At 43.8% G+C, this 26655-nt stretch overlaps 1 protein-coding gene across 1 annotated transcript in view; it reads left to right on the top strand.

Annotated features, from left to right (window-relative positions):
- GLP2R (glucagon like peptide 2 receptor) overlaps positions 1–3088 on the top strand; it is a 120240-nt gene extending 117152 nt beyond the window's left edge. The window contains exon 13 of the mRNA XM_073310817.1: positions 2753–3088. Within this exon, the coding sequence (XP_073166918.1) occupies positions 2753–3088 (336 nt within the window). The remainder of the gene's footprint in view (positions 1–2752) is intronic.
- Positions 3089–26655: the final 23567 nt, after the last annotated feature.

Genomic DNA, 26655 nt, shown 5'->3' with positions numbered 1-26655 from the left:
GCAAGACCAACTGGAAGACCAGGAGGACCTTTTTTGTCTATCTCCTGTGCGGCGTTCTAGTTATCTACATAAGACAAGCTTACAATACAGGAGGTTCACTGAGGCCTAGAAGCATGTGTGATATTCAGAAAATTAAGGGACAGATTCTGAACAAATTCTACAGTGCACATGAAAATGGCAATTTTCCTCCAGTATTAACTTGGCCAAATCTGGAAAGATTTTTATGGGGACAGTGAAAGAAAACATTCTGAGTATAGGATTATTCCACTACGAGGCATTTCAGTTTCCTATTCAGCATGGAGGTGTGTAGCAGTTTATAAAACCAGTTGAAAAAAATGTTTGATGTTGTCAAGACTAAGTAGTTTTCACTAAAATTATTCTTGGAAATAACTGAACCACTTTTGCTCAAACTCTCAAACAAATTCTACCTCAGGCAGAAGTCAAGTCTGAATTTTAAGAAGCAAAAATCAGAATGTCCATCCTGCAGGAAATGCCAATATTCTGAAATTGTTTAGTCCCATAGGGATGACAAGTCAAAACGTCAAATTTTTCGCAGAACAGAGAGTTCCAAAAATGTTTGATTCAGAAATGCTGGAACATTTTATTTTGACATTTTTGATCTAAACTAAACATTTTGACACCCCTAGATTGAAACATTTCATGGTGGCTCATTTCAATATTGAATTGTGCCTGCCTGAGCTACCGTGAGTGTCGCATTCTCCCACTCTGCTCTGTGGGCTGGGCTCCCTGGTTGGACTACATCCGCTGCGGTGCACTGTAGTCATGGGGTTCTCATGATGCACCAAGATGGTTCAACCAGAGGGAAGATGTAATCCAGTTGGAACATAGGAGCTGTGCAGGATTGGAGGATGCTCAATACTGATAGAATCTTCACATAATTCAACTGCCAAACTCCAAAAAAGGCTACTGAGCATGTGCGAACTGAGATTTTTCAAAGGTTTGTACCTTGGCAAAAACTGGGCATTTTTTCACAGGAACAGCAAAAGGCAGATCTCTGACACCTGCCAATTTCAAGTCCCTACTTCAAAGCATGGAGGCACTAGGGGAATCTCATAAAATTCTTACTAGTATTTCATTAACATCAGCAAAATAATGTATTTTTTCCTAATCTCATCAGACACTCTTGAACCATTGTTGGTGAAACTTTCCAAAATGATTAAGCCTGAAGCAAACATCTTGCAAGAAAAACTTCTGCCCGAAAAGTTACAGTTTAGCATAGGCAACTGAAAACAGGAAGTGTTAGGCAACCTTAACTTTAGCCATCACTATCTGTGCCACCTATAATTACAAACCCAAAATCTACATGAAAAGAACACTATTCAAGTTGAAAAGTCAAACACTCAAGTTAGGATGGGACAAGGGAAACCTTAATTTGTCCCCTTCTGTGTGGATGCATAGGCAACTTTTATTCTTGACTCGGAAACCATCAAAATGTTTGCTTAGCACAGCTTTCCTATGGTTTCTTTAAAAAAAAAATGGAAAACAGAAATTCTATAATGTGCAACAGTAACAACTCCTGCCTAGACCATGAGCAGCAAACCAGCCCCATCAGTTCCACAGCACCTAATCTCTTCCACTGAAGATAAAAGATACCTCTACTAGCACTCAGTGATAGTAGGCTGTTATCTCCTTGGCCTCGCTACTTGTGAGGGACATCAAACATTGGCTTACCTATGCAGCAGTAGACCTATTGTACTGACAGCATGTACATTTGATCACCTCTTCCTGAGAAGCATCATGGTGAGAGGGTAAGGCTTGGAGCTTCTTTATGAGAGGCTGGAATTCTCTTCCTAGCTTTCTCAGAAGTGACATACAGCAACTGCTCAGCTACTCCTGTAAGACAGGCTGATACTTGCCTGCACAAGAGGAGGCCTAGCTCAATGACAAGGGTTCCAAAGTGCACAGAATTATTAACAGCACTCAGCAAAAGTAAGACTTGAATTCGTGGCTCCTTCTAAAGGGGACTTTCCCTAGGCCAAGGGGTACACTGATGCTGTTTGTGGTAGGGCTGTAGATCCATTTTGTCTATGTGCTGTCTGGAGCTACAGCTCCATGTGCAGTGCTGCCACGGGGACGATGCATGTGGAGGGCTATACAGTATTCAGGGTTTGGGGCAGCTGTATTGTACAAACCACAGACCAGAGCATACAACTTATGCAAATCGCCCAGGCCCCAGGACTATCTCCTGCCCAATTTCAAAGTCCTGTACCAATCCCCAGTGGTTCTAAGCATTTCAAAACAAAAAGTCCCCTAAAGGAAAGTGTTTGGGGATATAAACATAGGAGTCACTGTCACTCCCTCTAGAGTGTAGTGTGGTGAACGGAGCAGGAACTGGCTAGCTCAGGAGACTGACATAGGAATGCAGTCTTTCGCCTCTCCGTCACTGTAGCCAGCTGCTAAGTGGGCTATTTGACATAATTTGCTGGTCTCCACACACTTACTGTTAGACAGGCAGCCACATCCCAACAGCTACTTCACAGACAACCCTCTTGTTGGCAGGTGTATCAGAAAGTCCAGGTCTGAGTTGGCCCTGTGGTCTGACCTCCGCTTTGTCCCCTAGAGCGCTCACATCAAGTCAGGGCTGAGACACGGCAACTTGCTTGTTCTTACACTGCTCTGTGAGTAGTTGAAAGGACAGACTGCAGGGCTGTCAGCCCAGCATCTTTTGCCTGCATGAGAGTCACCACACACCAGAAATACCTTGTGTCAGGTTGTTTTCTTTTTCCAACAGGTGAAAGCAGAACTCCAAAAGCAATGGTCCCGCTTCCTGCTGGCTGATCCATTTGGCTGCATGCAGTGCTTCCTTGGGGAAAACATCAAATATCTGGGGAAATGCTCAAAGAAGCAAAAACATCACCACTTTGCCAATAACAGGTTGTGTATGGAAGTGAGCGAGCCCTGGGCTGTGCAGCTCCAGCAGGCGCTGTTGAATAGAAGAGCAGTCCTTAGCTCAGAGCCAGGCCCTACTGGAGAGCCCTACCCCAGGGCTAGTGTGTCCGATAGCAGCGAAGGAGAAGTCACAACTGGAGAGACAACGGAGGAAGTCTTTGAAGAAAGTGAGATTTAGAAGGCTCTTTTAAAGGACAGCATAATAAAGGCACGGTCAAAAGGACCTCTTCCTCCCTCACAAGCTGTGTTCCTGCAACAGGAGAAAAAGAATGGGAAGTTTCTTCCCATGGGCTATGCAGTGTTGTTGTAGCCATCTTGGTACCAGCATATTAGACAGAGAAGGTGGGTGAGGTCATAGCTTTTATTGTACCAACTTCTGCTGGTGACAGAGACAAGTTTCAAAATGACAGGTTTCAGAGTAACAGCCGTGTTAGTCTGTATCCGCAAAAAGAACAGGAGTACTTGTGGCACCTTAGAGAGTAACCAATTTATTAGAGCGTAAGCTTTCGTGAGCTACAGCTCACTTCATCGGATGCATAGAATGGAACATATAGTAAGAAGATATATATATACATACCGATAAGTTGGAAGTTACCACACAAACTGAGAGAGGCTAATTAGCTAAGATGCACTATTATCAGCAGGAGAAAAAAACTTTTATAGTGATAATCAAGATGGCCCATTTAGACAGTTGACAAGAAGGTGTGAGGATACTTAACTTAAGGAAATAGATTCAATATGTGTAATGACCCAGCCATTCCCAGTCTCTATTCAAACCCAGGTGAATGGTATCTAGTTTGCATATTAATTCAAGCTCAGCAGTTTCTACTTGGAGTCTGTTTTTGAAGCTTTTCTGTTGCAAAATTGTCACCCTTAGATCTTTTCCTGAGTGGCCACAGAGGTTGAAATGTTTTGACTGTTATGATTCCTGATGTCAGATTTGTGTCCATTTACTCTTTTGTGTAGAGACTGTCCGGTTTGGCCAATGTACATGGCAGAGGGGCATTGCTGGCACTTGATGGCATATATCACATTGGTAGATGTGCAGGTGAATGAGCCCCTGATAGCGTGGTTAATGTGATTAGGCCCTATGATGGTGTCACTTAAATAAATATGTGGACAGAGTTGACATTGGGCTTTGTTGCAAGGATAGGTTCCTGGGTTAGTGTTTTTGTTGTGTGGTGTGCGGTTGCTGGTGAGTATTTGCTTCAGTTTGGGGGGCTGTCTGTAAGCGAGGACTGGTCTGTCTCCCAAGATCTGTGAGAGTGAGGGATCATTTTTCAGGATAGGTTGTAAATCTTTGATAATGCGCTGGAGAGGTTTCAGTTGGGGGCAGAAGGTGATGGCTAGTGGCATTCTGTTATTTTCTTTGTTGGGCCTGTCCTGTAGTAGGTGACTTCTGGGTACTCTTCTGGCTCTGTCAATCTGTTTTTTCACTTCAGCAGGTGGGTATTGTAGTTTTAAGAATGCTTGTACAGATCTTGTAGGTGTTTGTCTCTGTCTGAGGGGTTGGAGCAAATGCGGTTGTATCGTAGAGCTTGGCTGTAGACAATGGATCGTGTGGTGTGGTCTGGGTGAAAGCTGGAGGCATGTAGGTAAGTATAGCTGTCAGTAGGTTTCCGGTATAGGGTGGTGTTTATGTGACCATAGCTTATTAGCACCGTAGTGTCCAGGAAATAGACCGCTTGTGTGGACTGGTCCAGGCTGAGGTTGATGGTGGGATGGAAATTGTTGAAATCATGGTGGAATTCCTCAAGGGCTTCTTTTCCATGGGTCCAGATGATGAAGATGTCATCAGTGTAGCACAAGTAGAGTAGGGGCATTAGGGGACGAGAGCTGAGGAAGCGTTGTTCTAAGTCAGCCATAAAAATGTTGGCATGCTGTGGGGCCATGCGGGTACCCATAGCAGTGCCGCTGACTTGAAGGTATACATCGTCCCCAAATGTGAAAGAGTTATGGGTGAGAACAAAGTCACAAAGGTCAGCCACCAGGTTTGCGGTGACATTATCAGGGATACTGTTCCTGACGGCTTGTAGTCCATCTAGCCACTAGCTGTCACCTTCAGTCCCCAACTAAAACCTCTCCAGCGCATCAAGGATCTACAACCTATCCTGAAGGACGACCCATCACTCTCACAGATCTTGGGAGACAGGCCAGTCCTCACTTACAGACAGCCCCCCAACCTGAAGCAAATACTCACCAGCAACCGCACAACAGAACCACTTTATTCAAGTGACACCGTCATAGGACCTAATCACATTAGCCACGCCATCAGGTCTCATTCACCTGCACATCTACCAATGTGATATATGCCATCATGTGCCAGCAATGCCCCTCTGCCATGTACATTGGCCAAACCGGACAGTCTCTACACAAAAGAATTAATGGAAACAAATCTGACATCAGAAATCATAACAGTCAAAAAACCAGTAGGAGAACACTTCAACCTCTGTGGCCACTCAGGAAAAGATCTAAGGGTAGCAATTTTGCAACAGAAAAGCTTCAAAAACAGACTCCAAGTAGAAACTGCTGAGCTTGAATTAATATGCAAACTAGATACCATTCACTTGGGTTTGAATAGAGACTGGGAGTGGCTGGGTCATTACACATATTGAATCTATTTCCTTAAGTTAAGTATCCTCACACTTCCTTGTCAACTGTCTAAATGGGCCATCTTGATTATCAATATAAAAGTTTTTTTCTCCTGCTGATAATAGCTCATCTTAGCTAATTAGCCTCTCACAGTTTGTATGGTAACTTCCAACTTATCGGTATGTGTATATATATATATCTTACTATATGTTCCATTCTATGCATCCGATGAAGTGAGCTGAAGCTCACGAAAGTTTATGCTCTAATAAATTGGTTAGTCTCTAAGGTGCCACAAGTACTCCTGTTCTTGTTACAAGTTTCAAAGCTTACCCAGAGCTGAAGATTACCTCACCCACCTTGACTCTCTTGCCATGGGTTAACATTCCCCTCCCCATCCCAAGTTATCTCTTAATCACACAAAGGAAATTAAAGCAAAATCTGACGGTTCCTGCAGATCTGGTGGTGCGTTTCCTTTCGGTCTTGATGGTGTTTAAAAGAGAGGGGGGATATTGTTTTCGGTGAATCTGGCAACCAAGGAAAGCAAGTTGCATTCTGGTCATGAATGGGACCCTGTGGGTGCACATAGCAGATTTCACAGATCATCCCTGTGTCTTTATCTGCTCATTTCTGCCATGCTTTTAATACAATAGAGAAGAGAACTGTTTTGTCCCTTTATGTAAATCATGATACATCATCTGTATTTTGTTTGCTTCTCTGTCCTGCAGTTTTGCTGACAGATATGAATATTGGCATGTTTCCTTCAGGTTTGTTTATTGTTTGGCATGACGGGTATTTTGGGCATATGCTAATCTAGTTTTCAATTTTATGGAGTTCAGACGAATAATTACATCTAGTGAAGAAACATTTTTTGGATTTATTTTGAGGTGTTTCATATGAGTTTCTTTGGTGTGGTCACTGGCTCTGTGTGTGTGTGCTCATACGTGTGTGTGCATGTTTGTGTGTGTGTTGTGTGCACGTGTTCCCACACAGTTCTTCACAGTGATCCAGATTTGCTAATGGGGTAGGCATGTACTCAAGCTGAACAAATCCACACAAGGAGGGACAAATGCTCTTCCTCGCCCCCCATGAAGCAGAAGTTGAACATGTGTCATGCTGTGACAGAACAGTAAGAGGAGAGTCATTGTGGATGGCACACTGCTGAGCTGTATGAGTAAACTTATCCGTTTCCATTTAGGCCAGTAGAGGGACAAGGTGGGTGAGATATCTTTTGCTGGACCAACTTCTGTTGATGAAAGAGACAAGCTTTCGAGCCACACAGAGCTCTTCCTCAGGTACAATAACACTGCCAACATCCATTTAGGACAGAGAGCTTCCTTAGTCTCAGGAGCAGCACCAGTCCACAAAGACTGGCCTCCAACTTTGAAGGAAGCAGCACAACTGCACGAGAGCGTGGAACTCACAGGGAGCATACGACATCACTGGCAGAGCCACGTGCTGCTTCGCAGGACTGTGCTCCGCCCATTGTTCTGATCTTGCAGAGTGGGGGTCAGTACGGCACTCAGTAACATGGCCCACTCTGGATTTCCTAAACTATGCTAATTCCTCCAAGGTGCAGACCTGTGTGATCTGCCCTGTCCTGCCTCACTGTAATACAGAAACAGGACATTTAAACACGCTAATTGGCAATCCATGGTTAGACACACAGCTGCAAAGGGCTGGTTCTCCACTCAATGGCAGGCTTAAACCTCAATGGCTTCTAACTCTGCTAGAACAAGGGACTCTGGTTAGGGACCTGGAGCTGCTGTGGGTGCAGGGTCTAGCCCAGGGAAGGACCTAGCAATGGATAAGGCTGGGGAAGGAGAAGACTCCTTCCTTTGAAACACAATGCCAAAGGCTCAGAGCAGCATGGGGCATGCCAAACTAATCCCCTCATGCCTTCCCATCATGGCGCCAACTCTGAAATTCCACATTCTATCCAGAGCAGAGCACAGTGTGCCCTCAGGGCCCAAGTCTGGAACACTCTGCTGGCCCAGGGCAATGATCTGGGCTGCTGGCTGCTGGCACAAGGATGTACAGCAATAGAGGGATCTCTGAAACTGGGCCCAAACCGGCTCTGCACAGCTCCTAGCATCCTAACATTCAGCCACGCAGAGCACACAAGGTTCCAGGGATATGGCCTCACAGAAGGACATTCTGAGAGGGACCACGTTGGGTGCCAGGAGACTGGACACCTTTGAATGTATCTCCTTACTGCGGGGAACATCTGGCACAGCACTGGCAGCAGGGGAGAAAGGAGGGCACTATCCAGAGCTCCCAGGGTAGCTACATGTAAGGAGACTGCACAAGTTGAGTGGTGGTTCCAAGTGGGAATCTCCTGCGCATCCTCTCTCCCCGTCACCAGCCAGAGTTTCCTGCCTTTTAGCAAGCATCCGGCACACCCCTCATTGCACTGTTCACCATCTCTTCCTACCTTCCTCACTGACGAGCAGCCTCACAGTCCATGTGGAGCAGGTGGCCGCCTCTCTTCTGAACCTCCCTCCTTTCCCCCTTCCATCAGGTACATTCACTGCCCAGACAGCCATGCAGGAGAAGCGGGAGGTGCCCCAGGTGCTTCATACATTCTCTGCCTGTCAAGATGCATGAAAACACCAAAGACTAGAGTGACAGGTGCAGCCTCAACAGTTAGTGCTGTCTGCAGCTGAAGCACACAGATGGATAGTTAATCCTACGGCCATTCCAGGTCATTGCCAGCATTTAATTACGACCTAATTCCTTGTACACAAAGAGGCCCAAGATGATTATATGACAGGTGCTCAGGCTGGGAGCTCAGAGGACTTACAGTGTAATAATAATTCTAGATACACTTTCACTTTGAGCTGGAAATGAGCTTGCAAAGAATTACAAACTCCTGCATATTTTGTTCTTTGGGGCACAGTATTTCACAAACCGATCCAATACTAAATGGGAAAGAATAGCTGAAACTTCCAGCTTCCTCTGATTTTAAATACAGAGTTTCATCTTAAATCACTTTCTAGCACAAATGCCATATTACAGCCCCTCCTTCACACATTTCTGTCCTTTCGAGTCACTTCTTACTAAGTCAACAAATTGCAAAGCCCCTGCTCAGCTGCCCCTTCAGTATCAGATTCTGTTTCACTTTTTGTCAGTTTCCCATGAAATAACCTACCATAATCCAGGCACTTCATTCTCTATTCAAACAATTCCAGCCCCATAACTCCATGGACCTTGCAGAGCAAGAGGCCCTGAGGAAAGCAGATGCTGCTGGCTCTGCAGACCCACCATTGCAGGTTTCAGCAATACCCAAGGAGCCAATATAATGGTATTTAAAATCATGTTAATGTTAAGTTCATTAAAGGAACCTTGTTTACTCAACTATTTCTAAATAGTTTATATATAGAATTCCCAGCTTTTGAGAAGTCTGGCAATACTGAATTTTACTATTGCTTCTAAATGTGTGTATTTTAATTGTATTTTTATTCATTTGTGATATAAAATGATGACAATGTAATCATAGGTGCTGTAAGTCAGGGTGCTGCTGCACATCCTGGCTTGAAGAGGTTTCCATCATCTACAGGGTTCTACAGTTTGATTCTATGGCTCCCAGCACCCCTGACTGTAATTATAATGAATGAAAAGAAATTATAGAAAAGAAACTATATTGCAAAAAAGCTCAAAACAATCCAGAAGAAAGACAGTCTCCATGAGGACCAGGGGATGAGGGTGGGGCACATGGCAAAGTTAAGATCAAGAGATGCTTAGTTTGCAACTGATTCTGCAGCCATTACCCATGCTGAGTAGCACTTACTCACTGGGGTAATCTCATTGATGCCAATGGGGATAATCATCTGCTACTCAATAAGTGCTAATCAACATGAGGCAGAGTGGGCCTGTTGGGTCACAGAATATAAACCACGGGCTCACAGAGTGTGCCAAACAAAAGAAAACAAGGAAAACCTCAATTCCTAGTCAGGAAGCCGAGATATCTCCAGAAGGCCCTCCACCAGCATAAGCATAGAAATGAGCTTTCTTTTGACTCAAGTGTGGGGCAGGACCTTCCCCTGAGATCCAGATACAGAGGCCTAGCTCAAGGCTCATTCAGGGGCAGGGGGGTTGCCAAGCCTCCCCGCACAACCAAATATTTTAAGCCTCTCTGAGCTCTCCCCTGTCAATGCTGCAATGGAGTGAGGCAACGTGGCTCTGTGTTAAACTAACAGCCCTGCATCTCTCATGAGGGGAAAAACAAAATGTTATTTTAAATTTTTTAAATAAGCTTCAGTTTCACCCAGAACACAAAGCTGGGAAGCCCTATAACAAGAATCCAGGGAATAGGCCATTACTTTCTTCTTTTGGATGGTTCTGCTGATTTCAAGAAAAGTAAAAAAATTTTATTTAAAAATATTATAGTATAGTCTCCATAAATTAGTCATGTGTCCCTGGTTCCACACCCATTACCCTGTGACCAGTCTGGTAATCAATCTTTTATTCCAGGTAATGTTCAGGAAGAAGAGGTGGATGAGGCATTTCTTGAACAAATAACAGAAATATGCAAAACACAGACCTGATAGTAATGGGGGACTTCAACTACCCAAATGTGTTGGAAACATAACACAGCAAAACACAAAATTGCCAATAAGTTTTTGGAATGTTTTGGGGACAATGTTTTGTTTCAGAATGTGGAGAAAGTAACCAGGGGAACAGACATTTTGACTGGATGCTGACCAACAGGGCTGAATCTGAAGGTTTTAAGACAATTGGGTGAAGGCAATCTGGTCCTGGTGACTTATTACTGTTTAGTTCATCAGTTTGTTCCAAAACCTCCTCCAGTGACACCTCAATCTGGGACAGTTCCTCAGATCTGTCAACTAAAAAGAATGGCTCAGGTTTGGGAATCTCTCTCACATCCTCAACTGTGAAGACCGATGCAAAGAATTCATTTAGTTTCTCCGCAATGGCCTTATCGTCCGTGAGTGCTCCTTTAGCATCTCAATCGTCCAGTGGCCCCACTGGTTGTTTATCAGGCTTCCTGCTTCTGATGTACTTAAAAAAATTGCTATTACTTTTTGAGTCTTTGGCTAGCTGTTCTTCAAATTGTTTTCTGGCCTTCCTGATTATATTTTTACACTTCATTTGCCAGAGTTTATGCTCCTTTCTATTTTCCTCACTAGACTTTAACTTGCACTTTTTAAAGGATGCCTTTTTGCCTCTCACTGCTTCTCTTACTTTGTTGTTTAGCCATGGTGGCACTTTTTTGATTCTCTTTCTATGTTTTTTAATTTGGGGTATACATTTAAGTTGAGCCTCTATTATGGTGTCTTTAAAAAGTTTCCATGCAGCTTGCAGGGATTTTACTTTTGGTGCTGTACCTTTTAATTTCTGTTTAACTAACCTCCTCATTTTTGTGTAGTTCCCCTTTCTGAAATTAAATGAAATTAAAGTGTTGGGCCATTGTGGTGTTTTCCCCGCCACAGGGATGTTAAATTTAATTATATTATGGTCACTATTACCAAGCTGTCCTGCTATATTTACCTCTTGGACCTGATCCAGTTCTCCACTTAGGAATAAATCAAGAATTGCCTCTCCTCTTGTGGGTTCCAGGACTAGCTGCTCCAAGAAGCTACTTCTCTCCCCACCACCACCCCGTGGCCGGAGGAGTTTCCTCTCCCTGCTGCAGCCCTGGCACCAATGGATCTGGCTGTCCTTCCCTCCCCCCACAACCCCTTGGCCAGAGGAGCTGTCATCTCCCTTCCCAGCCAGGGCCAAGGAGATGTCTCTCCCCACTACGGCGGGTGGAGCTGTTTCTCCCCTGGTGGCCAGAGTTGCTGCCTCTCCCACTGAGGCCCTGGCACCAGTGGATCTGGCTCTCCCTCCCTTCCTCCACAGCCCCAGGACCAGAGGAGTTTGCTCTCCTCACCAATGGTCCCAGAGGATTTCTGAGACCCTGCTGACTGGGGAGACCTGTGGCCCTGCTTACCCCACCTGGAGGAGGTAACAACTCAACTATCAACGGGAAAAAGAGACGGCACCCCAGGAAGCCTTCTTGCTTTTGGAAGCAGGGTCAATGAACTTCAAGAGACATGCTTTTCAAAGGTTTGCTGGATTCTAAAGAGAGGGGCAGTGAATCCCTAAGTGATCTTTCACCTAAGAAGACAAGGGAAACCAGCACCTCGTACTTCTGTAGAGCAAATCCATCTTAAACAAAGCTTGTCCCTTGCTAGATTAAGTTTTAGACTTTAGAGCCATGTTTTCACTCTTATGTGCTTGTAACCATCTCTGCCTTTATTTCATTTACTTGGCAACACTTAACCTATGTCCAGTTGTTAATAACATTGTTTTATTTTAATCTAAACCACTTCAGTGCTGTGCTTTTAATTCAAGTAATTGTTAGCTCCAGTTAATGTGGCAAGCTGATGAGTATTGTATCTTTAAAAGAGCAAACAAACCCTTATTATTCCTCTGAATGGCCCAGCAGAGGGCTGGACATTTCAGGGCAGACAGTTTTGGGGAAATTCGGGACTGGGTGTGTGTTGGGGTCACCTGGCGATTAGTAACCAAGGCTGACGGAGACCAGAGTAAGGCTGTGGTGCAGCATGTAGGCTGCTGGAGTCAGAGTTACTGGACCAGGGTTGCTTATCAATCAGTTAGTACCTATATGCATCTGGGAGCATCCAGAAAAGGCAGCAGAGCATTTTAAGGCACCCAGAGTTATAGGGCAGGCGGTGAAACAGCCTCTCACTGATCTGGATGGCACCCCAGAATGTGACAAGGGAAAGCAATAGATGTGATGCAACTACAAAATGGGGAATAACTGACTACATGTAAGAGCCCACAGGCCTAGAGTTTAGACCACAGGGGGTTGAGGCTGCTGACACCACCACATTGCCACTGGAGATATAGGCTAGCCCTCTACTGGAGGACCCTGAGACGCTAGGCTTGGCACGAAGTACCACCCCACAGGGCCTGAGTGGCAGCCCCTCACAGCCACTGATTGGCAAATACCAGTATTTAAACCAGGAAACCATCATGAGGCAGTATCTGAGCAACAATACAGACTGCCTGCCTGCTTCAGGCCTTACTTGTGATAGACCCTAGACTCTAATTTCTGACCTGGTTTGTCCTTGACTTTGCTATTCATTTGCTGTCTATAACTTGGTGCCCAACTCCAGCCCTGCTATCTGCCTACAACTTGATGGCCTACAATAGTGTTCTGACCCAGCTTGCTCCTCACCCTGCTGCTTGTCTCCAGATTACAAATTAGCAGCTGACTGAGGCACACTGACCACCCACAGCTCGGCCCTCACAGTAAGTGGTTGTATTGCTGAAAAGCTTCTGGGGCTTACAGATGCAATGAAATAGATACAACACTTATGGCCCCTACATGCATAGAATGCTGTTAAGGTTGCAAAGGCAAGGACCAGACAATGGAAAATGTCAGAATTAAGGCACCTAAATCTGGGCTGGAGGGAGATGCCTCCCTCCACTTGGGATTCACAGCCATGAACCCTCTTCTGAAGGTAGATGCCTAAACCAGATCAGATCTTTTCCAAGACAGGTGGAGGAGGACCAGGAGTCCCCTTTCCCCCCCTCTTCAACCTATAAAACAGTGGTTAGAGCACTCACCTAGGAGATGGGAGACCCACGTTCAATTTTTCTCCCCATCTGATGTGAAGAAGGGATTTTTAAATTGGGACTTCTGCCTCTCAGGAAAGTGCCCTAACACTGGGTTATGGAGTGTGCTGGGGCAGGGCTTTCTCAGTCTCTACTGTTGAAGCTGTTCAAGTGTGAAGACATAATTAAGTATTCATTAGAGTTGAGGAACTGGATCCTGGGTCTCACACCTCTCAGGTGAGTGCCCTAGCCACTGGGCTATAGAGTCATTCTCAGTCTACCTCTTTCTCTAGTGCAAATAGCCAATGAATATTTAAGTAGTTATACACCAGGGGTTCTCAAACTGGGGGTCGGGACCCCTCAGGGGATTGTGAGGTTATTACATGGTGGGGGGGGGGGGTTGAAAGCTGTCAACCCCAAACCCCGCTTCACCTCCAGCATTTATAATAGTGTTAAATATAAAAAAGTGTTTTTAATTTATACGGGGGGGGGAGTCACACTCAGAGGCTTGCTGTGTGAAAGGGGTCACCAGTACAAAAGTTTGAGAACTACTGTATATACAGTGGAAGAACTCCAATAGGACAGTTTGAGAGAGACCAGTTTTACAATACTCCATAATCCAGCTGTTCAGCAATCCCCTGGTAGGTGGAAGACCCAAATTCAAATCCCTAGCCCACCTAAGGCTGGGGAAAGGGAGGAAGGAAGGGAGAATTAATTGACTCATTAATATCTGGTTCCACATCTCCTGTTCTTAACAAGCATAATTTCAACACAGTCCTTGAATCATATCGACTTGGTCTTTTTGTTCAGACTAGTACAGTTCTTCTGTCTCCCTTTCATACCTTTTTCCATCAGCATTTGTTATTATGGGTTATCTTATGAACTTTTATCTACTTTTTACAGCTGAACTCACAGTTCAGGGAAATGTATACGCCCAGTTGTCACAACAGACCCCAAAGGCAAGAGAGGCGTAGGGAAGCCTAGTTCAGGAACCCTGCTGGACCTAAAGGGTAAGTTAGGGAACCTGAGCTGCTGGACGGTATCATGTTTTTGGCAGCTAATCATATGCCTAGCTGCTGAAATGTAGGCACTTAGGGGACTTTGCCAGTGGAAACATAGGCACCTACTGGGGTAGATAGCAGCTGAACAGGGCGTGATGCTGCCCAGCAGGCTGCCAGCTCAAACCAAGGTAGCAGGCTAATTCACCTGCATGCCAATAGAAACCAAAGATATGCTAAAAGGTCATAGTGTGTTCAAGCCAATTCACTTGTTAGAATAGAACAAAGGGGAATGTTATCATACTACATGTACATGGCCGATGCCTGATCAGTGCATTTGCCCTAGAGACTTAAAAACTATTGAAATGCCAATGTTATTGTCTTCACTCACCTGAAACTTGTTGACTCACATTGTACTTATTTAGCCCTAGATCAAAAAGCATGTTAGCATTAGGATAAGAATTTATTCAATATGTAAAACTGCATGAAAAAAACAAATGAAAGATTGTTTCTGGCTATCTCTTTATTCCTGTAAACTAATGAAAGCTTGTCTGGGTGGCTGTAACTAAATGCAGGTTTCAGAGTAACAGCCGTGTTAGTCTGTATTCGCAAAAAGAAAAGGAGTACTTGTGGCACCTTAGAGACTAACCAATTTATTTGAGCATGAGCTTTCGTGAGCTACAGCTCACTTCATCGGATGCATGCCGTGGAAACTGCAGCAGACTTTATATATACACAGAGAATATGAAACAATACCTCCTCCCACCCCACTGTCCTGCTGGTAATAGCTTATCTAAAGTGATCATCAGGTGGGCCATTTCCAGCACAAATCCAGGTTTTCTCACCCTCCACCCCCCCTCACACACCAGCAGGAGAGTGAATTTGTGTGGGGGGGTGGAGGGTGAGAAAACCTGGATTTGTGCTGGAAATGGCCCACCTGATGATCACTTTAGATAAGCTATTACCAGCAGGACAGTGGGGTGGGAGGAGGTGTTGTTTCATATTCTCTGTGTATATATAAAGTCTGCTGCAGTTTCCACGGTATGCATCCGATGAAGTGAGCTGTAGCTCACGAAAGCTTATGCTCAAATAAATTGGTTAGTCTCTAAGGTGCCACAAGTACTCCTTTTCTTTTTGTAACTAAATGCATTATCTCTAAATTGCCCATTAAATGGGAAATCCACAAACTTTGTCTGCATTTAGTCAACAGAGCCTGTTGCCTGATTTTAGGAGGTTAATATTCTTGCTTGGATAATATGGGTTAGAGGCTCGCCAATTGATCTGATCAGAAGATAGCAAGGTTCTTGTCCCAGAATCAGGCTACACAGACTTTGCAAGGGCCCTCAGGATGTATGACAAGGACACTCACACTGAGACAAATGTAGCCTTAAAGACTTTTACTGAGATCAGTGGAATAGTAATCAAATCAAATCAAGTGAAATAATCAGAGTTACCAAGGCAATAATATTGTTCTAGAGATACATGTGATATTATGCACTATAAAGCTTTTGATTAATATACTCACACCCTTTCTTGATAACCTGGTGGTAAGAGACAAAGGACCAGCCTCACTCCTGGCATGCCAAGAGAGTTCAGATCCAGGTTCCTCAATTCTTGAGTGGGAGGTAGAGTGCTTAGGAGAAGTGTAAGAGCTATAGAAGATTTAAAAAGCTAACTGACTTAAAACTTACAATTAAGAACTAACACACAGACTAAGAAACAAAAGGATAATAAACTAAGAACTAAGAATGAAGAAGCTTCCTTGGCATGGTGGGTCACCCCTCTTATAGAGCTTGAACACCTGAGCCCTCCTATGTCCAAATTTAGTTTCCCCACCCACAGAAATGTCTGAATACACTTACACTATAGGCTGGTATGTTTGTACATAATGATATATACACACATATTAATGACATTAGCTCATTCTCACATTTGTTATTTGTGTCCTATCCGTTTATTTCGGTTCTTTCCAAGTTCTTTCATAGAATCATAGAATATCAGGGTTGGAAGGGACCTCAGGAGGTCATCTAGTTCAACCCCCTGCTCAAAGAAGGACCAATCCCCAATTAAATCATCCCAGCCAGGGCTTTGTCAAGCCTGACCTTAAAAACTTCTAAGGAAAGAGATTCTACCACCTCCCTAGGTAACGCATTCCAGTGTTTCACCACCCTCCTAGTGAAAAAGTTTTTTCCTAATATCCAACCTAAACCTCCCCCACTGCAACTTGAGACCATTACTCCTTGTCCTGTCCTCTTCTACCACTGAGAATAGTCTAGAACCATCCTCTCTGGAACCACCTCTCAGGTAGTTGAAAACAAGTAGTATCAAATCCCCCCTCATTCTTCTCTTCTGCAGACTAAACAATCCCAGTTCCCTCAGCCTCTCCTCATAAGTCATGTGTTCCAGACCCCTAATCATTGTTGTTGCCCTTCGCTGGACTCTCTCCAATTTATCCACATCCTTCTTGTAGTGTGGGGCCCAAAACTGGACACAGTTCTCCAGATGAGGCCTCACCAATGTCGAATAGAGGGGGATGATCACGTCCCTCGATCTGCTCGCTATGCCCCTACTTATACATCCCAAAATGCCATTGGCCTTCTTGGCAACAAGGGCACACTGCTGACTCATATCCAGCTTCTCGTCCACTGTCACCCCTAGGTCCTTTTCCGCAGAACTGCTGCCTAGCCATTCGGTCCCTAGTCTGTAGCTGTGCATTGGTTCTTCCGTCCTAAGTGCAGGACCCTGCACTTATCCTTATTGAACCTCATCAGATTTCTTTTGGCCCAATCCTCCAATTTGTCTAGGTCCCTCTGTATCCTATCCCTGCCCTCCAGCGTATCTACCACTCCTCCCAGTTTAGTATCATCCACAAATTTGCTGAGAGTGCAATCCACACCATCCTCCAGATCATTTATGAAGATATTGAACAAAACTGGCCCCAGGACCGACCCCTGGGGCACTCCACTTGACACCGGCTGCCAACTAAACATGGAGCCATAGATCACTACCCGTTGAGCCCGACAATCTAGCCAACTTTCTACCCACCTTATAGTGCATTCATCCAGCCCATACTTCTTTAACTTGCTGACAAGAATACTGTGGGAGACCGTGTCAAAAGCTTTGCTAAAGTCAAGAAACAATACATCCACTGCTTTCCCTTCTTCCACAGAACCAGTAATCTCTTCATAGAAAGAGATTAGTCAGGCATGACCTTCCCTTGGTGAATCCATGTGGTGTACCTGTTAAGTTTAAAAAGGAGGTATGAACTTAGGTAGCCCCCTATACCAACCTGCTTCCACGCATCCTTTATCTATCTATGTTAAAGGTCGTAACCATACATGGACCTTACGCTTTAGCTCATCACCACCTATCTAGGTGAAAGGTCCCAAACATATGTACACTAACTTTGCCTTAGCTCAACATACAGGATGTGGCTTGTAGGTCCCTTGCGTTACAGCCAAAAATACTCTAATATAAACCTGTTATAATAAAACAAATAATCAAACCCATACGAAAATAAGAAACCCATAAGAAAAGATCTATAAACAAACAAGCAGGCTTGGTATTATACTGCAATCCTTTAGCTGATACATCACACTGGAGTATCTGTGGCTCTCCTGGATGGCAGTACTGCAGGACAGGGGCATGCATTAGTATTTGTTTCAGCATGTCAAATGCTTGCCACTGGGGACCTGCCCAGTCCCATGCAATATCCTGCCTTGTGTGCGGATGCATAGGTTCCACTCCAGCAGCCAGGTCAGGACAGAACTTGGACAGAAAATGTATCATGCCTATGAAGTGCTGGTCTCCTTTCACGTCCACTGGATCTGGAGTGTCCCTGACTGCCTGGATCTTCTTGTAATCTGCTTTCAGTCCCCCGCTGTGTGTAGATGTCCAATGTATGTCACCTCAGACTGTTTCCGTTCCTTTTTTCTTGGTTCAGTTTTATGTTCTTGTCCATGTCTCACTGTAGTTTTCTGTCATGGTATCATTGCTCCCTTTGCCTACAATGAAGATATTATCTGCAATTATTTTCACCCAGAAAGTCTTTATAGTGGTAGGGGCAGTCTTTTCTGGAACACATCTGGTGCTGGGCTTATGGTCATTGGCATGCTCAGCCATCTGTAGCAACCAAATTGTGTTGCACAGGTTGCCAGCATGCTGGACTATTTATCCAGGTTTATGTGCCAAAAACATTCCTTACATCACAGATCTTAAAGATTCTAGCTTTGGAAAGTTCTGGCAAGATGTCATTAATTGTGGTTAGTAGCATCTTTTAATGCCCAGGTCAGTTCCTTTGGGTCTATGCAAATGCATAATTTTGCTGATGGCTTCTTTACCACTACCATGCTGCTTACCCAGGCTGTACTGTCCTCTACAGGTGCTATGATATGTCAGCTCTGCAGAATTTACCACTCTTTACATACTGGATTATTTAGTGCCACTGGAATTTTTCTTTGTGATGAGCATGCAAGTTCCAATGTGGGGGTCTATTTCCAGTTGATTTTTCCCAAGGAAACAGTTTGATCCTGACAGAGTCTCCTGAAAGTAGAGTTCACTAAATTTGTAGACATTGCCCTATATATAAGAATGTTATCCTAGTGTTCCCCTATTGGGAAGTTATTTATCAAAATGGGTTGGGCCTGCAGTGCACCTGGGAAGGGCCCAGAGGGTGGGAAATGCACCCAAAGGGCAGCTCTAGCACCTAAGTGTTGGGTCTGTGTTTGGGGGTGAGGGAGCTTTGGAAGGAAAACTTCTACTCTGTGTCTGAATTTCTGTAGGAGTGCCAGATAGGGGTTCTCTCATGCCAATCCATGGGCATGGAGGAGGCAGTAAGGCTCGGACTCTCTGGGACCACTACCAATTGTCCAGGAAATTGTCCTCTATCTCCAAGAAGTTTTGGCAGAGGCCAGTGTTATATTCACAGCCCCCACACACAGAGAAATGAGAAAAAAACATCATTGTGCTTGCTGGAAGGTTGCAATGCAACACAACTTCCTTTCTTAGAATTAAGAACAATAGCACTCAAGAACCCCACAACCGAGATAAAAAAGCAGGCCGCTCCCTAAAACAGAGGCACAACTCACCGCACCTTACGCGAGGCTAGCTGAAAACTGATGCCGATCACCTGCTTTAGTCCAGACCACTCTAGACTGCAAGCAGAACCAGGGAACCACCTCCCGCAAGTCACACACAAACAAACACTCACACTCTTAAAACAATAGCCTGCAAGTCCAACACGTTGCTGTGTTGTGTAGATACTTGGGCTGGAGCTCAGGCTCTGACACCTTGGGGAGGGGGCTGTAGACCTGGGCTCTGAGACTCATTGCTGTGAGTTTTTAAAATGCAGTGTAGATGTACCCCTAGGCCTCTGGGCTTTGGGGCTACTAGCCCTGTCCCACCGCATGGAGTCAGAGTGATGGGATATAAATGCACCAATGCGTGTGAACAGTCCACATGCCAGCTACTTGTAAGTAATTTCAAAGTTTTCAAGACAAGCTATTCGTTTTAAAGTAACAGCCGTGTTAGTCTGTATTCGCAAAAAGAAAAGGAGTACTTGTGGCACCTTAGAGACTAACTATGCTCTAATAAATTGGTTAGTCTCTAAGGTGCCACAAGTACTCCTTTTCTTTATTCGTTTTAAGTAATTCTGCGTAATAGCTAGTAACAATGTGGTGCTTGTTTTACATGGTGTTAGTAATTACTATGTAATGTAGTTTAAAAAATAAGAACTTCTTGGTAACTAAGTAATCACTAGGAAATGCTGGAGAGTTTGTATGTCAGGAACTGATGCTTGCTGAGTGGTTACTCTCGGTGACTGTGCTGGCCCTAAAACCTACTCCTAGCCCACAGAGAGCCTCAGAGTTAAGACTAGGGCCTGACTGATGCTGATTTTACACCAGTGTATCCCCATTGATTTCAGTGAAGTTATTCCAGTTTTACACTGACAGGTCCATTATCATGTGCAGTGCTGTACAGCTAAGATACATTTAAGGCCCACCCGTCTCAGGGAGTTAGGAACCTAAGTCCATGACAGACAGAGGTTGCCCATCTCTGCCTGGGATTCTTAGTTGTGAACCCCCTTTTGGAGTCAGGCATCTCAGACATTTTTGAAACATTAAAAAAATCAAGGAAAAATAAAAGTTCCATAATCTGTGACTCTTTGAGTAGATGCCACCAGCAGGCCTGTGAAGAGTTCAGTGACTGTGAAATGAAAATGATTAGGGGGCTGGGGCACATGATTTACGAGAAGAGGCTGAGGGAACTGGGGTTATTTAGTCTGCAGAAGAGGAGAGTGAGGGGGGATTTGATAGCTACTTTCAACTACCTGAAAGGGGGTTCCAAAGAGGATGGAGCTTGGCTGTTCTCAGTGGTGGCAGATGACAGAACAAGAAGCAATGGTCTCAAGTTGCAGTGGGGGAGGTCTATATTAGATATTAGGAAACACTATTTCACTAGGAGGGTGGTGAAGCACGGGAATGGGTTGCCTAGGGAGGTGGTGGAATCTCCTTCCTTAGAGGCTTTTAAGGCCCGGCTTGACAAAGCCCTGCCTGGGATGATTTAGTTGGTGTTGGTCCTGCTTTGAGCAGGGGGTTGGACTAGATGACCTCCTGAGGTCTCTTCCAACCCTAATCTTCTATGATTCTATGACTGACACCAGAGCTCCTATGGAGGCTACCTCACCCTGTCCTCACCTGACCAATTGTATATGGTCACACTTGAGTTGGCCACACCTGCATGCACTGTACAGCATGCCACGATCTGGCCAGAAGGTAGTCACATGGTCACATAAAGCCATATGACATTGGAAGGCACCTCTAGACGGCTTCTGCAGGGAAAGGAATGTGTATGGACAGCTCCGTGCTGCAAACTTCCTCCTAATCTACTTTTTAAAGAACAGCAGTGACTTTGAGAACTTGACAGGCATTGTTTGCAGGCAGAAATGGGTTTGCCTGTACAGCGCTATTGCTCTTGGAGATGAGCTATCTCCTGATCACATTTCAAACTAATCAAACGACCATAAGGGTTAGCTCTCCAACCATGGTCCATACACTCAGATTATCTCACGGAATTTTCAAAGTGTTCAGAAATCATCCACTGGAAGAATACATCAATAAAGAATACATTTGGAGTCATGCCTTGAACCTGGAACAACACAATTCTGATTAGAAAATTTTCAGTATGCTGAGTTTGCCTACAAATGGTTTTACAAATCAGAGTTTTAGACAAGAATCTGTAGTCTGTGTTGTAATTGAAATCAGTATATTTGAAAACGTAGACAACTATATTTAAATTAATGGTATTCTATTATTGTTTAACAGTGCGATTAATCGTGTTTTTTTAATCGTGCAATTAATCGTGATTAATTTTTTTAATCGCTTCACAGCCCTAGTCTTAAACAACAGCTTAAAGCATGGTGCCTGTAATGGACTGCTAAACTGTATTATATTGTTCAGGCACTAGGTGGCAATGTGTGTAACATCCCTTATGTGGACAGAAAGGTGGGCTAACTTATGTCATTGAAATAGAGCAACATGGCTACAAGAACACTGCAAACATACATTACTTAAGTTCACAATAGCCATACCTGGCAGAGCATTGAAGGCTCTTATAGTCAATACATCTGGTATGCATCTCACTCAAAAGGGAGCTCCGTAACCATGTACAAAAGCCTAACCTGGTAGCAGCAGCCCTGCAACCTGCCTCGCACACAGCACACATGATATGGTGTCAGGAGTAAACTAGAGCCAGAAGAGAACAGAAGGAAAACAGCACGAAAGCAAATAGAAGAAATAAAGCAATGAAGGTTGCAGGATCTCATCACCGTGCTGCTCCTCAGTGCCCCAGAGAACTTCGGCTTTGACAGCCCTTCAAAATGGACATAGTGGAAGCAGCATTTTGCAAGATTTTGAATTGCTGTGAAACTCTATAAGGAAATTGAGGATATTCAGGTATCATCATTAATTCATGCTAAAGGGAAGCAAACAGAGCATATCCTTAAATCCTTTGGCTTCACTGAAGACAGTCACAGAGATGATTATGAAAGAGTTTGGGCTATGTTTGATGAATACTTTATATCTCAGAGAAATGTTGTTTATGAAAGAGCATGTTTTCAACAGAGATTTCAAGGACTAGGGGAAAATGTTGAAAGTTTTATAAGAGCTCTGCATGCATTGGCCCCAAACTGCTTTTGGAACTGCAAACCTTGAAAATATCAGAGACAGGCTGGTTGTCAGTCCCCATAAGTTGGAAAGAAAATGAGAGAGTCAGGAGAATTCAGACGTGATGTGGGCAGACCGATAGAAGAGTGTCAGCTGCTGCATCATGAGCAGGGACAGATAGATATTCAAAGTCATGAGACTGGAGAGAGAATGGACAACCTGACCTTGAGTTTCTGCAGCTTCTTCCCGATAATAAAAAAGTGTGAGGTTTTGCTGTTGCAAATGTATCCCACTAATGAAGCATAAAGAGAAGTGGCCTTGAAAAGTTTTTACTAACTTTGAAAAATACAAAAGTTAATGAGTAGGCAGCCTTAGGCATCTGAACCCCTGTATAGAGAAAATGATTGGCTAATATGTTTTTGCATAGAACATGCTTTGAGTAAAATAACTCGTGAAGGTATTGATAAGAAGAACTCTCATTTTAACTATACAATGAGGGTCAGAAAACAAGCTCATTGGAACTTAACTCTGGGATACAGCTCAAGACCAAAGCTGCTAGGATTTTTAACCCCTGCACAACTAGACTGTGCAGAAGCCGGAGCCCTGGATGAGATCGGATCCTGACTGACCACTGGGAGATGTAATCTGTTCTGTTGGGAGAGGTGAGCACTGGACACTTAGTGTGTGTATTGTGCTGTTTAGTTGTTGATTGCTAATAAATACATACACATGTTTAAGAATATTCACTGTGTGATAAAGGCTCTTTTACTGGGAAAAGGTTCCATTAACCTGTAGAGGGCCATTGCACCCACAGTGCGGGCGGGGGGAGGGGGGGAAATTGTGCTGCTAACAGGTTAACAGAAAAAAACATTTCTCAGCAGCTAAAAATAAGAATAGACATACCCTGTGTACTGCTTTGCTACTTGAATAGCCGTCTGAGATGGTGAGACAGCAAAACCAAGAGCAACTTCCCAAACTTGAAAAACAAGTAGCTAGCTTTAGAAGCTGTTAACAGATGCAGCATGAGTGCTACAAGTCATTGCCATAAGAACACTGAGGCAAGGAGAGAGCGTTCTCAGGATAAGCGGACAAATTCAAGACAAACACCAAAGCCTTACAGCCCAAATGCACAAGACGTGGAAAAATTCCTAGTCCAACAGATGTATGTTGCACCAAAGGCACAAAGTAATAAGTGCACAAAATATGCAGATTTTGGATCTGTTTGTACCAAAGCAGTCAAGGAGTTGACTAATATTACAGACAATCAATATCCCTTGAATCTTATCACGTATGATGGCACAAAGCCTGCCTAGAGAATGAAACTGAATATTCATGGAAAGACTATTGACTTTAAAGTTGACTCAGAAGCAGACATCTCAGAAAGGATTTACAATCACTTTGAACCCTTCCCAAAGCAAAAATCACCTGACACAGTCATAAATTGCCCTGGAGATATTCTGAACTACATGAGCCAGTTCTCCATAGAAAGAACTTGCAAAGACAAAAGCTTTGCATTCAAAGGATCATAGAATCAAAGGATCACAGACCAACAGCTTTCTGTGCCATGCATGGCAGCCATGATGGGCCTAGTGAGAAAAGTGGGAAAATTCAATGGAATATTTGGTGATATTGGACTTTTGAAAGGAGCTCCGGTACAAATAAATAAATAAATATTTACAAATAAAAATGCTGGATCATATAGTGTACATACACCTCACCGGATTCCTATCCCATTACTTCATAAAGTGGAAACTGAGTTAAAAAAAATGGAGCAGATTGGCATTATTGAGAAAAATCTTTGAGCCAACAGCATGGTGTGCCCCAGTGGTACCAGTTACAAAGCAAAATGAAAAAATACAAAACGGTGTGGATTCTAAACGACTTAAAGAAGCAGTTGTGAGAGAAAAATACATCCTCCCAACACTGGATATCTTCTTCCCCAAAATGAAAGGAGCTACAGTAATCTCCAAGCTGGATACCTTGCGTGGATTCTGTCAAATTCCTTTAGCCAAAAAAGTGCTAAACTGACTTCATTTATCACATACCCTTTGGGAGATTTTGCTCTTGAAGGTTCCCTTTTGGGATTAGCAGTGCACTGAAATTTTCCAGAGAAAGACGGCAGGACACAAATGGACATAGTTTTCATGGGCAATATTTTGGTATATGAGTCTTCGACCGGAAAAAAGACCACAACATTCTAAGCCTAATCAGCCAGTTCAGACTGAAGCTAAACAAGGAAAACTGCATTTTCCACCTATCCCAAATAAAGTTTTTGGGACAGACATTTCCCTACTCCTACTCAATTTTACCTGTGCATACCTCCAAGACTTGCATTAGCCCTCTTCACCACAGCATCACTCACAAAGTCACTGCTTTCCAGGATGAAGTCTCCCATTCTATAAGTATGACCTACATTCCCTCTCTTGTTGTAGATCGTGCATTGGCTGTTTTAAAACATGTTGTTTTAATGTATCCAGCTTACCAAGCAATCAAGACATCTCTGTATAACAGACCTGTCCTCATCACTATTTTCCACTGCAACAATTTTTGTGTGCCCTCTGCAAACTTTACCAGCAGTGATTCTGTATTTTCTTCCACATCATTGATGAAGTTACAGAATAGCACTGGGCCAAGGGCAGATCTCTGTGGTACCACCTCACTTGGAACATGCCCTCTGGATGATGTCTCCCCATTATTGATTACTTTTAGAAATCTGTCAGCCTTTAATTCAAGTAATATACATGGCACTGATCTTGTATTTTTAATTAGATTAAAATTAATGATTGAGTGATTTTAAGATAATTCTACTTGTTTTAAAGCCCAGATTAATGTAGGCCCTGGTTAGTTTTGAGACATACTCCTGGAGCTTCACCTAAATGGGTGTCTGTGCTCAAATGCCATCGTCCCTTAAGGGACACCACATCAGCCTTTAGAGCAGTGTTTTTGCTGTGGTGTGCCCTAGGTTGTGCAAATCTACCATTAATTTCAGTACTTCTGCCCCACTTTTAAAAAAAAGCCTTATTTCTCCTAAATGTGTGGTTTTAGACTTTGAAAAATGTTATATTTCCTCTGGTTATGAATGTATTTTATCTGTGTACCCCAGTAGAAGTGCTTGAGAAATAAAAAGCTTATGATCATATTATTATTTCTCATCAAAAATTGTAGTTTCAACTATTTCTTTGGATCAGATATTTCCCCTGAGGAAGAAGGCAGCCTCTGATGTTGCTGGCCACAGTTTATAGTGACTGGCATTTCTTCTCTCTCATGCATGTATAATCTTTCTGCCTGTTTCTGTTTATAGAAATCAACTGATCTTATATAATCAGACCCAGGAGGCCTGGTAAAAACAATCTCTTGCATTATTTCAATATTACATGGATTCTGTTAAAAGGCAAGTTGGTAACTATATTAATCAACAAATTTAATCATTGGAATATAATCATATTATTTATCCTATCAAAGGAAGACAGTGCATGTCAAATCCAGATGACCACCCACATGCTTTGTTTTTAAAGAAGCATTACAAGCTCCCCAGTTCTAAATAAACCACCACGCTGTCTTGAAAACAGTGACCTTCTTGCAAATGAGGTCTTAGTTCAAGCATCGTTTGAAATCTCTAACCTGTGTTTGGGGGAGGGGGCTGTAAACTGTGTAGTCCCAATTTACAAAATGCACCCTATACTCATTCAGGAACTCACAGGTGCTGGGGAGAGAGAGGCTGCCAGCACTGGCTCTCCAGCCAGCCAGGAGAGCAGCAAGAGTGTGCTTCCTTCTCCAGCAGCCTGAGGGTGAGGGATGCTAACCCTTGCTGGAATCCATGGGCGTGTTGTGTGGTCATAGACTGGATAAATAGGAGACAGGTGAAAAGAGCCTTAAAAGTAAAAACAAGAAATCTGAGCTTGATGTGCCAAATTTTATGCACATCATAAAATGTGTATGATGGCTTATGTAAATATCTAATGATCTCATTTGCATATATACAATTAATTTGCATATAACAGTAAAGTCTGGCTTTACAAATATTGTAGGGCTTTAGTGCCCATCCCCTACAGGGTATGCTTGCTCCATACACTGTACCACCATCATGGATCATGGCTTGGCATCAGTCCTGATCTGGGGAGTTTCCTTTGGGTGTCCCATGGCCATTTTTGGCCTCACTGCTGAGTTGGCCTATTAGTGCAAAGCATGGTGGGGAGTCTGTGACATGGGAGCTGATGTGAGACCTACCAAACGTGTCTCACTCGGAGCTCACCAAACAGCCATCAGATGGGGACAATGTTTAATTCCAGCTGAGCTGGGCTGGACTCAGGCTGGTGCCCTCTAGGTGGAAAGTTCTGTAGTGCATTAGCAACACCCCACAGCAGTGTGACAGAATACACCCCTGTAGTCACACCCTACACGCCACT

The sequence above is a fragment of the Lepidochelys kempii genome, chromosome 14 (genome assembly GCF_965140285.1).
Source record: "Lepidochelys kempii isolate rLepKem1 chromosome 14, rLepKem1.hap1, whole genome shotgun sequence".
Taxonomy (NCBI): Eukaryota; Metazoa; Chordata; order Testudines; family Cheloniidae; genus Lepidochelys; species Lepidochelys kempii.
The sequence above is the reverse complement of the archived record's forward strand: the minus strand, read 5'-3'. Positions and strand labels throughout refer to the sequence as shown.